Source organism: Plectropomus leopardus, chromosome 4 (assembly GCF_026936395.1).
Source record: "Plectropomus leopardus strain MGB_pleo_1.0 chromosome 4, ASM2693639v1, whole genome shotgun sequence".
Taxonomy (NCBI): Eukaryota; Metazoa; Chordata; class Actinopteri; order Perciformes; family Serranidae; genus Plectropomus; species Plectropomus leopardus.
The window spans coordinates 38,948,362-38,960,428 of record NC_142179.1 but is presented as its reverse complement, the minus strand read 5'-3'; the positions used below and the strand labels follow the sequence as shown (position 1 = coordinate 38,960,428).

At 42.8% G+C, this 12,067-nt stretch overlaps 1 protein-coding gene across 1 annotated transcript in view; it reads right to left on the bottom strand.

Annotated features, from left to right (window-relative positions):
* LOC121945001 (NMDA receptor synaptonuclear signaling and neuronal migration factor) overlaps positions 1-12,067 on the bottom strand; it is a 147,217-nt gene that overhangs the window by 110,968 nt on the left and 24,182 nt on the right. The window contains exons 2-3 of the mRNA XM_088077245.1: positions 7,492-7,553; positions 2,156-2,926 (exon numbers count right to left, since the gene is read on the bottom strand). Of these exons, the coding sequence (XP_087933371.1) occupies positions 2,156-2,926; positions 7,492-7,553 (833 nt within the window). The remainder of the gene's footprint in view (positions 1-2,155; positions 2,927-7,491; positions 7,554-12,067) is intronic.

Sequence of the window (12,067 nt, the reverse complement as noted above, 5' to 3'; positions counted from 1 at the left end):
CTAAGGTGACAAACACACAACTGTTCTTAGTTTTAGGTAATTTTACATTTCTAAAAACATATTGTATTTATGAATTATTATGAATAATTATATTGGGTATACTTAGGTATCCTAAGCAGGCCAGCTGACAGTCTTGTCTGGGCCCGGGACAAGATAATGTTAGATGGGCCCTCCCCTCCACCACCGCCGGGTTTTTTTGTCACTAAACATCACCAGTTATGTTTGATATATTGTGATAATGCAATAAATAAGGTATTGTATACGAGGGGAAAATCTTAGCTCTCCATGGCAGCTGAGATTTTAGTTAAATATGACATTTATATACTTGTCACAAAGGACCTGCTAATATTATTAAGAGTTATGCATACACATTTTCTAATCCTTATACATGCAGGAAAAATAGACCAGGGAAGAATAAATTAGGCATTTTAATTTTAAGAATTTTCTCTCTGTCAACTGATAATACAGTAAATAAGCATGTATATCAAACTTTAAATGAAAACTTTATCAGTTCAACGTCATGCTAGAATTGTCAGTTCTCTAACTTCAAAACCAAATGAACATCTCATAACTGACATTAGTTCCTCTCTTCTCCTCTGTCTTCCTCTCCTCACCTCTCTCTCTTGTCTTCCTCTCTTCTCATGTGCTCTTCCTCTCCTGTCTTCATCTCCTCACCTCTGCTGTCTTCCTCTCTTCTCTTCTCATCTGCTCTTCCTCTCCTCTGTCATCATCTCCTCACCTCTCCAGTTTTCCTCTCTCATCTGTTCTTCCTCTCTTCTCATCTGCTCTTCCTCTCCTCTGTCTTCCTCTCCTCTGTCTCCCTCTTCTCTCCTCTCCTCTCCTCTTCTCACATCATTTTTAGATTTAAACTCTAAATGCTATGCGCCTAGCTTTCCTTGTGGCAAAATCATCTATAATGTCTTGAAAGTCCAGTTTCTTGGCAAGTTGACGCTCTATGGAGAGCATTGCCAAACCGTTCAGCCTCTCCTGGGACATGTTAGAGCGTAAGTAGTTTTTTATAGTCTTCATTTTACTGAAGGCCCGCTCACCTCCAGCCACAGTCACAGTTGGCCATAATGCAGGATCGCTGAAATTTTGTGCCTGATAATCAGTCTCTGATCCCTGCTCAGCGGACAGCTCCGCTCTCTCCTCTCTCTCTCTCTGTCACCTGCAGCCTGACTCTGCTCCTCCGCTCCACCGTGACACAGCCCCCCTCTCTCTTCTCTGTCACCGGTAGCCTCACTCTGCTGCTCCGGACTCGGTCCAGAGTGACACAGCCCCCCTCTCTCTTCTCTGTCACCGGTAGCCTCACTCTGCTGCCCCGGACTCGGTCCAGAGTCACACAGCCCCTCTGTCTCTTCTCTGTCACCGGTAGCCTCATTCTGCCCCTCCGCTCCACCGTGACACAACCCCCCTCTCTCTTCTCCGTCACCCGTAGCCTGACTCCTGACACCTGACTGCTGCTCGCTCTCCCTCCTCTCTGTTTCTGTCAAAGATAACGTGTTTTGTCAGGCTTTTGTACAAGCTAGGCTAATGGCCGTTAACATTAGAGCTGGTCAGTTAGGCTGCTTTATAAGGTTGGCTGCACTACTTACCTTGCTCTATTCCACTCGTCCCAGCTTCACTGTCGGCACATTTTTTAAAATATTTGTTTAGAGCATTTCTCAGCCCTTTGTTTTCCTCTTCTCTTTTTCCCTTTTCTTTCCTTTTCTGGGCACCGGACTTGTGCTTACCAGACATTTTGATTGTAGACCCACGCGCCTTCTCAACTTCAAATTAATAACAACATCAAAGTTTGATCTGGGCCAAACCATTTTTGTGTTTGGGGTGGGAGGGTTCATGATCACTATTTCTCAAGGACAACTAGGAGAATACAAATAAAAAACTGTAATGTGATTGAAATAATAGTTTTCCACTATTCTGACAATTTTTTTAATTCCACAATTTAATGAGGGCCCAGTTGTGGGCCCCCCTCTCCCTGGGCCCGGGACAGCAGACCCGTTTGTCCCCCCCTATCGGCGGGCCTGATCCTAAGTATTTTTCACACTACTTTGCAAATAGTATTTGAACGCACAAACCACAAAATTACCGACTTTTCCCTTCTCTCTTACATTAAATTAAGCCATCGCCCATTTTTCCATCCATTTTTCTTTACCCTTTTCATCAGCTGATGCTCTGTCCTCGCTGTACGTCCTCTGTAGTTTCTTCTGGTGTTTCTCTGCTGCCTGCGGTGAGTTATCCAGGTCAAGAGAGCGCTGGCTTTGACATGGAGCCCGAATGCAGGCAACACAGTCTGAGGTGTAGTCATCTCGCAATTCCCCTCTCCTCATCTCCCAGTCCCGGATGTTGTTAGCACTCCCTGAGCTCTGCAGTGGCTGTGGTGACCATGGCGGGCCTCTGTATTGTTGGTTGGCATGATGATGGTTGCTGTGGTGATGGCTACTATGGTGATGGCTACCGTGGGAGGCTGTGGCGGACAGCTGGCTGGTGCAGGACGGGTTGAGGTTGGCAGAGGCAGGGGCCTGAGACAAAGGGTGCGCCCTAGAGCTCTTCAACACCTCCAGCTCCAGGCTCTTCTCACTGCTACGCCCCCCCAAGGTCATCCCTCCTTCCCGAGTAATTGTGTACACCCTGGCCGGATTCACTGCCACGCTCCCCTCTGGGCCACTGTCATCTGGGTGGTCTTCTGTGGAAAGGCTGCACTCAGCAAAGAGTCGGTGTCTGGAGGGTCCCAAAGGTGTTTGAGCCTGAAGGCTATTGAACTGAGGCTGAGACTGAGGATAAGCACTGGGATTGGATTGACTGGGCTGGCTGATTTTAGCTATGGGTATGCAGTGGCTCTGTGGTCTCAGATTGTTGTCATGCAAGTGGCTGACATCTGGAGAGTTGCAGTCCTGGCTGGGAAAAGTGTCAGACAATAGATGATCTGGAAATAGAGTGGAAGAAGATGAGAGGACTCAGGGAGCAGTAACAAGAAAGCAAACAAAGCAACAGATAAATCATGTTGCCTGTACTTTTATACAGATAAATATGGGGTAATACTGGGATTAATAGGTTTGGCAGCAAAGTGGTGAACATTTGTGTGCCAGCAAAGCTTTTGGGGGGATAAAAGGGAAAGCAAAGAGGTGGCTGAGTGCTAGAAAAGAGCAAGGAGAGGAATGATAAAAGATTTGTAAATGGATGAGCTGGTGCAGTACACCAGGGGCACTGGCACAAGCAAAAGCTCTGTTGTTCTGTGGGGTCATGGAGGTCAGGTGCTCCTGTAAGCAGCTGCAATGCTGCAAGCTATTAAGTCTGGTTTTTTTTGTGCCATCTGTGTGTATAACATGCTTGTTGCAGAGTGAAACTGAGAAAAACTGAGTAGAAAGCTCTGTCTGCTTCACAAAACAAGGCAAATTTTTTTACTTTCCAGCATTTTAAATTTTTAGATATGTTTTCGTGAAATTTTATGTAGTTTCATTGCAGGTTTATTATTTTGCATAGGGTTCTATTGTTAAGGTGTAGAGCCACGAGAAAGTGGCAGAGCAAAGTTCACTCGCTTCCTTGCAAAAATAGGTGGCGCTAGAAGGTTTGGGATACAGTAACAATCCACAGGGCCACTTGGTGAACTATGACTGGAGAGTTGGTTAACCTGTCAGCTATATTTTTCAGCTAGTTTTTTTGAGTGTGTGTGTACACACTCAAAAAAACTAGTTTCTACCAGCAAAAGCAATGAGTTTGCATCATTTTTCAATGACAAGATTTAAGGCATCAGATACACTGTCAACTTTACAGACATGACAAACATGACAGCTCCCCCAAAGTGTAACTTTTATAGGCCTAGGTCATAAAGCCCACCTCTCCATGTTAGTGAATGGGACATAGGCAAAACTAAAAACTCAAAGTACACACTAAATACATTATTTTCCAAAGATGGTCACTGAAGGTAGTTCTCATCACCCTGATGTTTGTTCAAGTGTTTTGATGAGTAAATAAATTATCCAAAAATTGGAATTTTCCGCCATGACTCAGCTGTGACAGCCAATATGTGCATTTGCATTCAATGGAGCTGATCACGATTGGTCTGACAGGTGTTTTGGCGGGAACTCCTCCACCGCAGATATTACTACTGTGCAGATTCCACCTCTCGATGACATCACCAAACTTAATTCATCTACCTGTTGCCTGGATGTTTTACCCTCTAGGGGTACAATACTCCCTAATCTGGCCTTTATCCAAAAGCTTTGAAAACTGAAGTAATTAAGCCTCTTTTAGAGTCTTGATGCTACTGTCCTAAATAATTATCTGTCTATGTCAAAACCTACTGTTTTTGGGCAAGGTCATTGAGTTGTTAATCAAAAAATAGATTTTTTTTACTAACTTTCAATTGGGATTTAGCTGTCATCAAAGCACCAAGACTTCCCTCATCAAGGCGCTACATGACATCCTCTTAAACAAGACTTTGTTTTAGTATTGGTGGCTCTTAGTGCCACTTTTGACACTGTGGACCATGTAATTCTATTGTAAATATTAGAAATCTGGGTGGGACTCTCAGTAACTGTCCTCAAGTCATATTTACATGACAGAAAGTACTATATCTCAATTGGTAACTGTTTGTCCAAGCAGATGGCCATGACCTGCAGGGTCCCACAAGGCTTCATTTTTGGACATTTGACTTCTATATGCTTCATTTAGGTCAAATTATATGACATAACAAAGTAGCTCACCACAGTGATGCAGATGATATGCAAATCTACATTTTGCTTACACCAGGTGACTATGCGCCTGTTGGATCTTTGTGTAAGTTTATTCAACGAATTAAAGACTGGATGACACAACAATTTTTCTCAAGTTAAATCGAGATAATGTGGTGGTTTTGGCTTTTGGGTGGTTATGGTTTTTGGGTGGAATTCCTGGGACTTTTTTTTGTGCTTATGGCAGGTCTCCCTTTTCTGTGGCTGTGTTGCAGGGGCTGGGTGTGGCTTCTGGGTGCTGGAGCTCACACGCACTTCCTCACCCGCTTCTCATCTGCAATTAACCCTGGCATATATTCTCACTCGACTTCGGTGCCAAATTGTTCAGCCTAATTCGTGGTTAGATCAGCGGCTCCAGTTTTTGTAACTTCATTTTTTGCAAACTGTGTTGTTTCTCCTGGAACCTAGAACGTTTGTGTTGACTGCTTTTGTGTGTGTTTTTCCAGTGGCTTCTCCAGTGAGCTCCAGCGCCCCACAGCCCTGCTTCTCTCCTCAGCGTTCTGCCACTCACTTCCCTCACCACTCTGGACTCCACCATTCCCCAGCCTCACCAGCCTCACCAGCCTCCCCTGCCAGCTCGGCTTCTGGAATCCACCTTCCCTACATTCCCATTCCTCCCCACCAACAACCATTAAACCCATTATTCATCCATTCACTCTGTGTGTTCGCTCCTGTATGCAGAGCCTATGCCATTGCGTATGAACATGGCAAATACAGTTGTGAGTATTTATACTCACAACCGACATGCTAACATTATTAGCACAAGTCCATGGCATTTGACATTGTATGAATTATCCTAGCAGCTAGGATGGTCTTTGACTCTAGTCATTTACCTACACTTACATACCACTTTACCCACAATGCAGCACAAACTATCTGCCATTGTGTTGGAGATGTAAACAGACAATTGATAATTAAAAAACTTTATAATTTCTCATAGCCATTTTAATACTTTGTAAACCTAAGAACTCTCAAAAAAATCCTTTTTGGAATCTGTTGACATGTGGTTAATGGAGGAGGGCAAGATAAGGAGTTCTAGATCTATGTTATTACCGCTGATGATTTGTTTTTTGTAAACTGATGGAAACTGAAAGTGGACAGAGGATGACAGGGCAAGACAGGGAGAATAGTTGCCCACTATAGGCTACATGTATGGAAGGAACTTGCTGCTGCAAGGATTGTGAAGGACAGCAGGGTGCTGGCATCACAGAGCTGATGGTTCCAGCTGACATGAAGTGCAGAGGCCGGTGAAGCCGGGACATGAAGAACCTGGCATTCTGCTGTTAGGGAGCCTGACTAGAGTGAGCGACTACGGTTGCAGGGAGTGGGCAGTGGGGAGCACTGGCATTATGGTGCGAAATGATCAAACCAAACTGACTGCTGTGTATGTAATGACATGTTCTGGAGGGGTGCTGGTGTTCCGTAGGGGTTTATGGTGGGAGCGCCAGGCTGACGTAAGAGTGTTAAAAGAGTTGCTGTGTTTATCCTGTGAATTCCTTTATCCTTTGGTGTTTTTTTAAGAGTGGTTATAGTCCAGTCACCAATTTTTGATGAGAGCTGGTTATTGGGGGACCTTGCTGGATTGTGTTGATGCTGCAAATTGTGAGGGTGGAGTGGTTGGGACAATAGCAGGAGTTTTGATTTCTCTTTGATGGAGTCAGAGAACTGCGGCAATGGCCATTGACTGTGATGAATTGCTTTATCCTCTTTTTTCTGATGAGGGTGGTGGACTAGGAGATGCTGGGGTTTTGTCAGGAGAATTATACTGGTCTTGAATGTTGAGGAGGGATGAACTGGGCGGGATAGGGATCACAGAGAAGAATTTGTTGAGGCTTGCTGGATTCATCGGCTTCGTGGATGGCTTTTTAATTGCAGAAAGCGGGGTTTCAGGCACGGAGGTGGCGGACAAGTTTTTGTCTTCTGTTCAAGGGTTTGCTTGCGTGGGCTCACCCCAACTTTGTAAGTGGTCATCTTGATTCCCTCAGGAAAGGTAATTCCCCAATGTTAGATGGTGTCCATGGCCTGATCGGTACTAGTACAGGAAGTTAAGGTTAAGTGGGTATTTATGCCAGTGGGTATTTATGGTTGAGGTGTGGTCCTGTGATCCCACTAATCTGCTAGGAAGCTTCAACTCAAAGTTCACCACAGCACACAAAGGATTTGTATAAATGTCCTTCCCCTAGTAAGCAAATCTGCTAATCAGGGTGATCCCATTGGAAATACAAACCCCTGGGCACAAATGTTTGATGGCCCCCTGCACAGCTTGATTGGTGTTCAGGCATTTTTTTAAAAATTTAATAAATCAGATACAGGGAATAGTTTTAATTCATTATGGAAAGCCTTGTCCAGCATTTTCCGACACTATATTGCAGTGTGAAAATACTATGTTACAGTTAAAAGTCTTGGAGCCACACAGCATATGTTGCTCCAAAAGCTGTATATACCTTTCAACATTCATGGTGCCTTCACAGATGTGCAAGTTACCCATGATGCCTTGGGCATTAACACCCCACCATACCATCACCAATGCTTTGAACTTTGAGATAGTAACAATCTGGATGGTCCTTTTCCTCTTTAGCCCAGAGGACACAACATCCATGATTTCCAAAAACAATCTGAAATGTGGACTCGTCAGACCACAGCACACTTTTCCACTTTGTGTCAGTCCATCTCAGATGAGCTCAAGCCCAGAGAAGTCGGCCCTGCTTCTGGATGCTGTTGACAAATGATTAAATGATTAATTTAATGTGTTACCTACCTGCTTTTTTGTGGTTCTCTTGATTAGTATTGGACAGGTATTCTCCATATGCTCTGGCAGCCCTGTAGAGACAAAACAAGTGCAGCAATTAAAACATGCATTTTTTTTCCTATGAGGCCTTTCAGGGCCGGCTCTTGGCATAGGCAATATAGGCGGTCCTGCTCAGAACCCCCCCAAAAAACAGTAATAATTTGCCTCGTCCTTTAGCTCCCTTTCATCATATTCCACCTTGAAAATAACAAATGGACACATAAAGAAAGAAATAATCATAAACTCAGCGCCCCTGTGGTTGACCTGGCCTTGACTAGCCTGCACTGTGAGCACTGACAGCACTGCATATTGAAAATGGAAGTCTAGGGTGAGTAACTGATGTGTCAAATGACACTGACACATGTCAAAGGCAGGTTATAAGTTATCTGTGTTTACATTTTTTTTTCATACAAAAAGGTCTAAACCTTCAGGTGTGCAATTTATAATAATAATATATATATATATATATATATATATATATATATATATATATATAAATATAATATAAAGGAGGAAAGGAGATCCAAATACAGAGTTATGTCTTCTTTTATAACATAAAAAAGGCTGTTTTGTTGCTCTACCCAGTTAGTACGTTAGACAGCTGAAATTAGATTAGCTGACCAATATGGACAAATAATTACTTGTGGTGCATCCTTTTTTATTTTATTAATGAATAATCACAATTAAGAAATCATGCAGGTGCATGTATTTGCCTGTGCAGTAATAGGCTAATGTACTCTATAACTGTCCAGATGCACTCTGGAAACTTTTGCTCCCAGCAGCTGCTGGAGAATTTTTTGTGGTCACTGAAATACTGCTGTTATTATTATTGTTGTTGTTGTTGTTACTGAATATTACTGTTAAATCTTCAGTGCCTGCTTTACATGAAGTAGAATGAAACAACATATATATATATATATACAGTATATATATATAAATATATATATATATATATATATATATATATATATATATATATATACAGTATATATATATACGTACATATCTTGAGGAACTTGGGAAGTAACACAGAGCACACACTTTACCAGTAAATTAGGCCTTTTATCTTTGCTGTTGTTGTTTAAATTAGAGTTGCGTCGATTTCATGTTTTGCTGGTCCGGTCCTGTGCAGTGAGTTTTGGAGGTTTAACTTCATGCAAACAGGCTTAACCGGTGTTTGTGATTAGAACAAGTTATGGTTAAAAAAAAAAAAAAAGCAACAGACATCAGCAATCTGTGCAGATGGCCTCACAGCGCTAAATCAAGCTCATGTCACATTAGTAATAAGCAATATGACAACGTGATTAAAATAATATTATGTTTATAAATTTGAAAATAAATTTTTTTAAATGGTGCTGAGCCATGAGTGTGTGACAGACTGTGGCAAATTACTGCCAATCACTGCCAAGCACCAAACTGCAAGAGATCAAATTTTAGAGGAAGATGTGCACATCATAAGTTGTTTACTGAAAATTCATGTGTTATCGGGCTGACGAAGACAAGAAACATGGCTATCTTGGTCTCAAAGAAAACCAAAATTGCTTCAATATCCAACATTTTGGATTTGAAGCCAACAACAAAAGTGAGCTGAAAAACACAGATGCGGCCATGTGTAAACTCTGCAGGAACTTGTCATGGCCAAAGGGGTAATACATCCTATTTACATGCCCATCTGCAAAAATAGCATGCCTCCATTGCAGCACACATGGGCCCCACAGTTAAAGGAGGACAGTCTTCCACTTCATCCCAATCAACCATTGAAGGAGCATAAAATATAAAAGAGTGCCAGATGGAAGGAGTGCACTGAAGCTGTTACCAAATATATTGCTGAGGAGATGGTGTATTTTAACACACTTGAATAGCTGTCGTTCAACTCGCTGCTGAAGAAAAACTTTGGGAAAAATTCTGGCCGAGGTGGAAATCTACAGACGGAGAGGTCAAACCCTTTTGAGTGGTATTTGTTGTGAAATGTAGTCTGCAAATACTTATCAAGTCAAGTCAAGTCAGTTTTATTTATATAGCCCATTATCACAAAACATGGTTTGCCTCAGAGGGCTTTACAGTGTACGACATCCCTCTGCCCTTAGACCCTCACATCACCCAAGGAAAAACTCCCCAAAAAGAACCCCTGTAACGGGGAAAAAAAAGAGGAAGAAACCTCAGGAAGAGCGGTAGAGGATAGTGAGGGATCCCTCTTCCAGGACGGACAGACGAGCAATAGATGTCGTAAATAGCAAATGAAATACAATCATGGCAAAAAAGGAAAGAGAAAGAGAGAGGGGGAGGGGGGGGGGCACAGCAATAATAGAAACAGATGCATGTCATATTACAATAATGGTAGGTGTGAAATTAGTAATTGCTCTCTATGATGATGTTGAGAGAGATGATAACAGTCTCATGCATATGTTGAAAGGGAGTTGTCCAAAGGCAAGATCACAGCATCGGCGCAACCAGGACCAGACCACGATCAGGGCGAGCGGGGGGCACAGAATCAGTACAGCCACAGCACGAGCACAACCAAAGGCAGGGTCGCAGCATCAGCACAGCTATCACCACGGTCAGGCACAGTCAAGGTTACGGCCAGGATGCAGGGAAACTAGGAAACAAGGGAGCAGGAACGCTCCCGAGAGGCAACAGGATTAGCGTAGTGCAGTTCAACAGACCCAGGCTCTGTAATCGCGAGCCCCAGGTAGTGAGAGTACCACATGGCTATCACAGAGCTAAGCTAAGCTTGCACATGGCAATGCAGTAAACAGACATGCATGATTTCTGATGGCGGCATTGAGAGAAGGAAAGGAGCTCAGCGTATCAGGGGAAGTCCCCCGGCAGGTTAAACCTATGTCAGCCTAACTATGGGCTGGTCCAGGCAGCCTGAGCCAGCCCTAATTATAAGCTTTATCAAAGAGGAAGGTCTTAAGTCTACCCTTAAAAGTTGAAACGGTGTCTGCCTCCCTGACCGAAAATGGAAGATGGTTCCATAGGAGAGGAGCGTGGTAGCTGAAGGCTCTGGTTCCTAACCTACTTTTGGAAATTTTGGGAACCACAAGTAACCCTGCGTTTTCAGAGCGCAGTGATCTTGAGGGTTGGTAAGGAACTATGAGCTGTGACAGATAAGACGGAGCCTGACTATTTAGAGCTTTGTAAATAAGGAGGAGGATTTTAAATTCAATCCTGGATTTCACAGGGAGCCAGTGCAGAGAAGCTAAAACAGGAGAAATATGATCCCTTTTCTTGCTTCCCGTTAAAACACGAGCAGCAGTGTTCTGCACCAGTTGGAGAGACTTAAGAGATTTGTTGGGGCAACCAAATAATAGGGAATTACAGTAATCCAGCCTAGAGGTGACAAATGCATGTACTAATTTTTCAGCATCTGTTTGGGATAGGATATGTCTAATTTTTGCGATGTTACGCAAGTGAAAGAAAGCCGTCCTTGAAGTTTGTTTTATATGGGAGGCAAAGGATAAATCCTGGTCAAATAAAACTCAGAGGTTCCTTACAGTTGTGCTAGAGGCCAAGGTAATGCCATCTAGAGAAATTACATTGTTGGAAAAGGAGCTTCTGAGGTGTTTTGGGCCAAGAACAATAACTTCAGTTTTGTCTGAATTCAACATCAGGAAATTACGGCTCATCCAGGCTTTTACATCCTTAAGACATGTTTGAAGTCTAGATAGCTGATCAGTTTCATCTGGTTTCATAGATAGATATAATTGCGTATCATCAGCATAACAATGGAAATTTAAGGAATGTTTTCTAATTATGTTGCCTAGAGGAAGCATATATAAAGTGAAAAGGATTGGTCCAAGCACTGAACCTTGTGGCACTCCAAAGCAGACCTTTGTATGTGCGGAGGGTTGATCATTGATGTGAACAAATTGGGAACGATCTGATAAGTATGACTTAAACCAGGCTAGTGACGTTCCTTTAAGGCCAATTGAGGTTTCAAGTCTGTGCAGTAAGATTTGATGGTCAATGGTGTCAAATGCAGCACTGAGATCTAATAGGATTGAAACAGAGACCAGACCTGTGTCAGAAGCGATAAATAAGTCGTTATTAATTTTTACTAGTGCCGTCTCTGTGCTATGATGAACTCTAAAGCCTGACTGAAAGTCCTCGAATAAACTGTTGTCTTGGAGAAAGTCACAGAGCTGATGAGCAACCACTCTCTCAAGGATTTTAGAAATAAAGGGGAGATTAGATATCGGTCTATAGTTAGCTAAAATCTCAGGATCGAGAGTGGGCTTCTTTAGAAGAGGTTTAATGACAGCTACTTTAAAAGACTGGGGTACATAACCTGTCAATAAGACTTATGCGTTTGCTCAACTAGCATTCCATCAGAGACAGTGTTTAGCACAGCAGGGAATACTGTACCATCTTAAAGGTCACTTCTAAAAGACTGGTCTGGGTCTGTTTTCCTGCTGTTAAGGTGCGCTGTTCTAGAACTATTTTCAATACACTAAAAGACTAGGCCTCTTGTGAAATTTCTATATCCAAAACCCTAATATAGAACTAAGAGTAACTGGATTGCAAAATGATTCTGATGAAATAG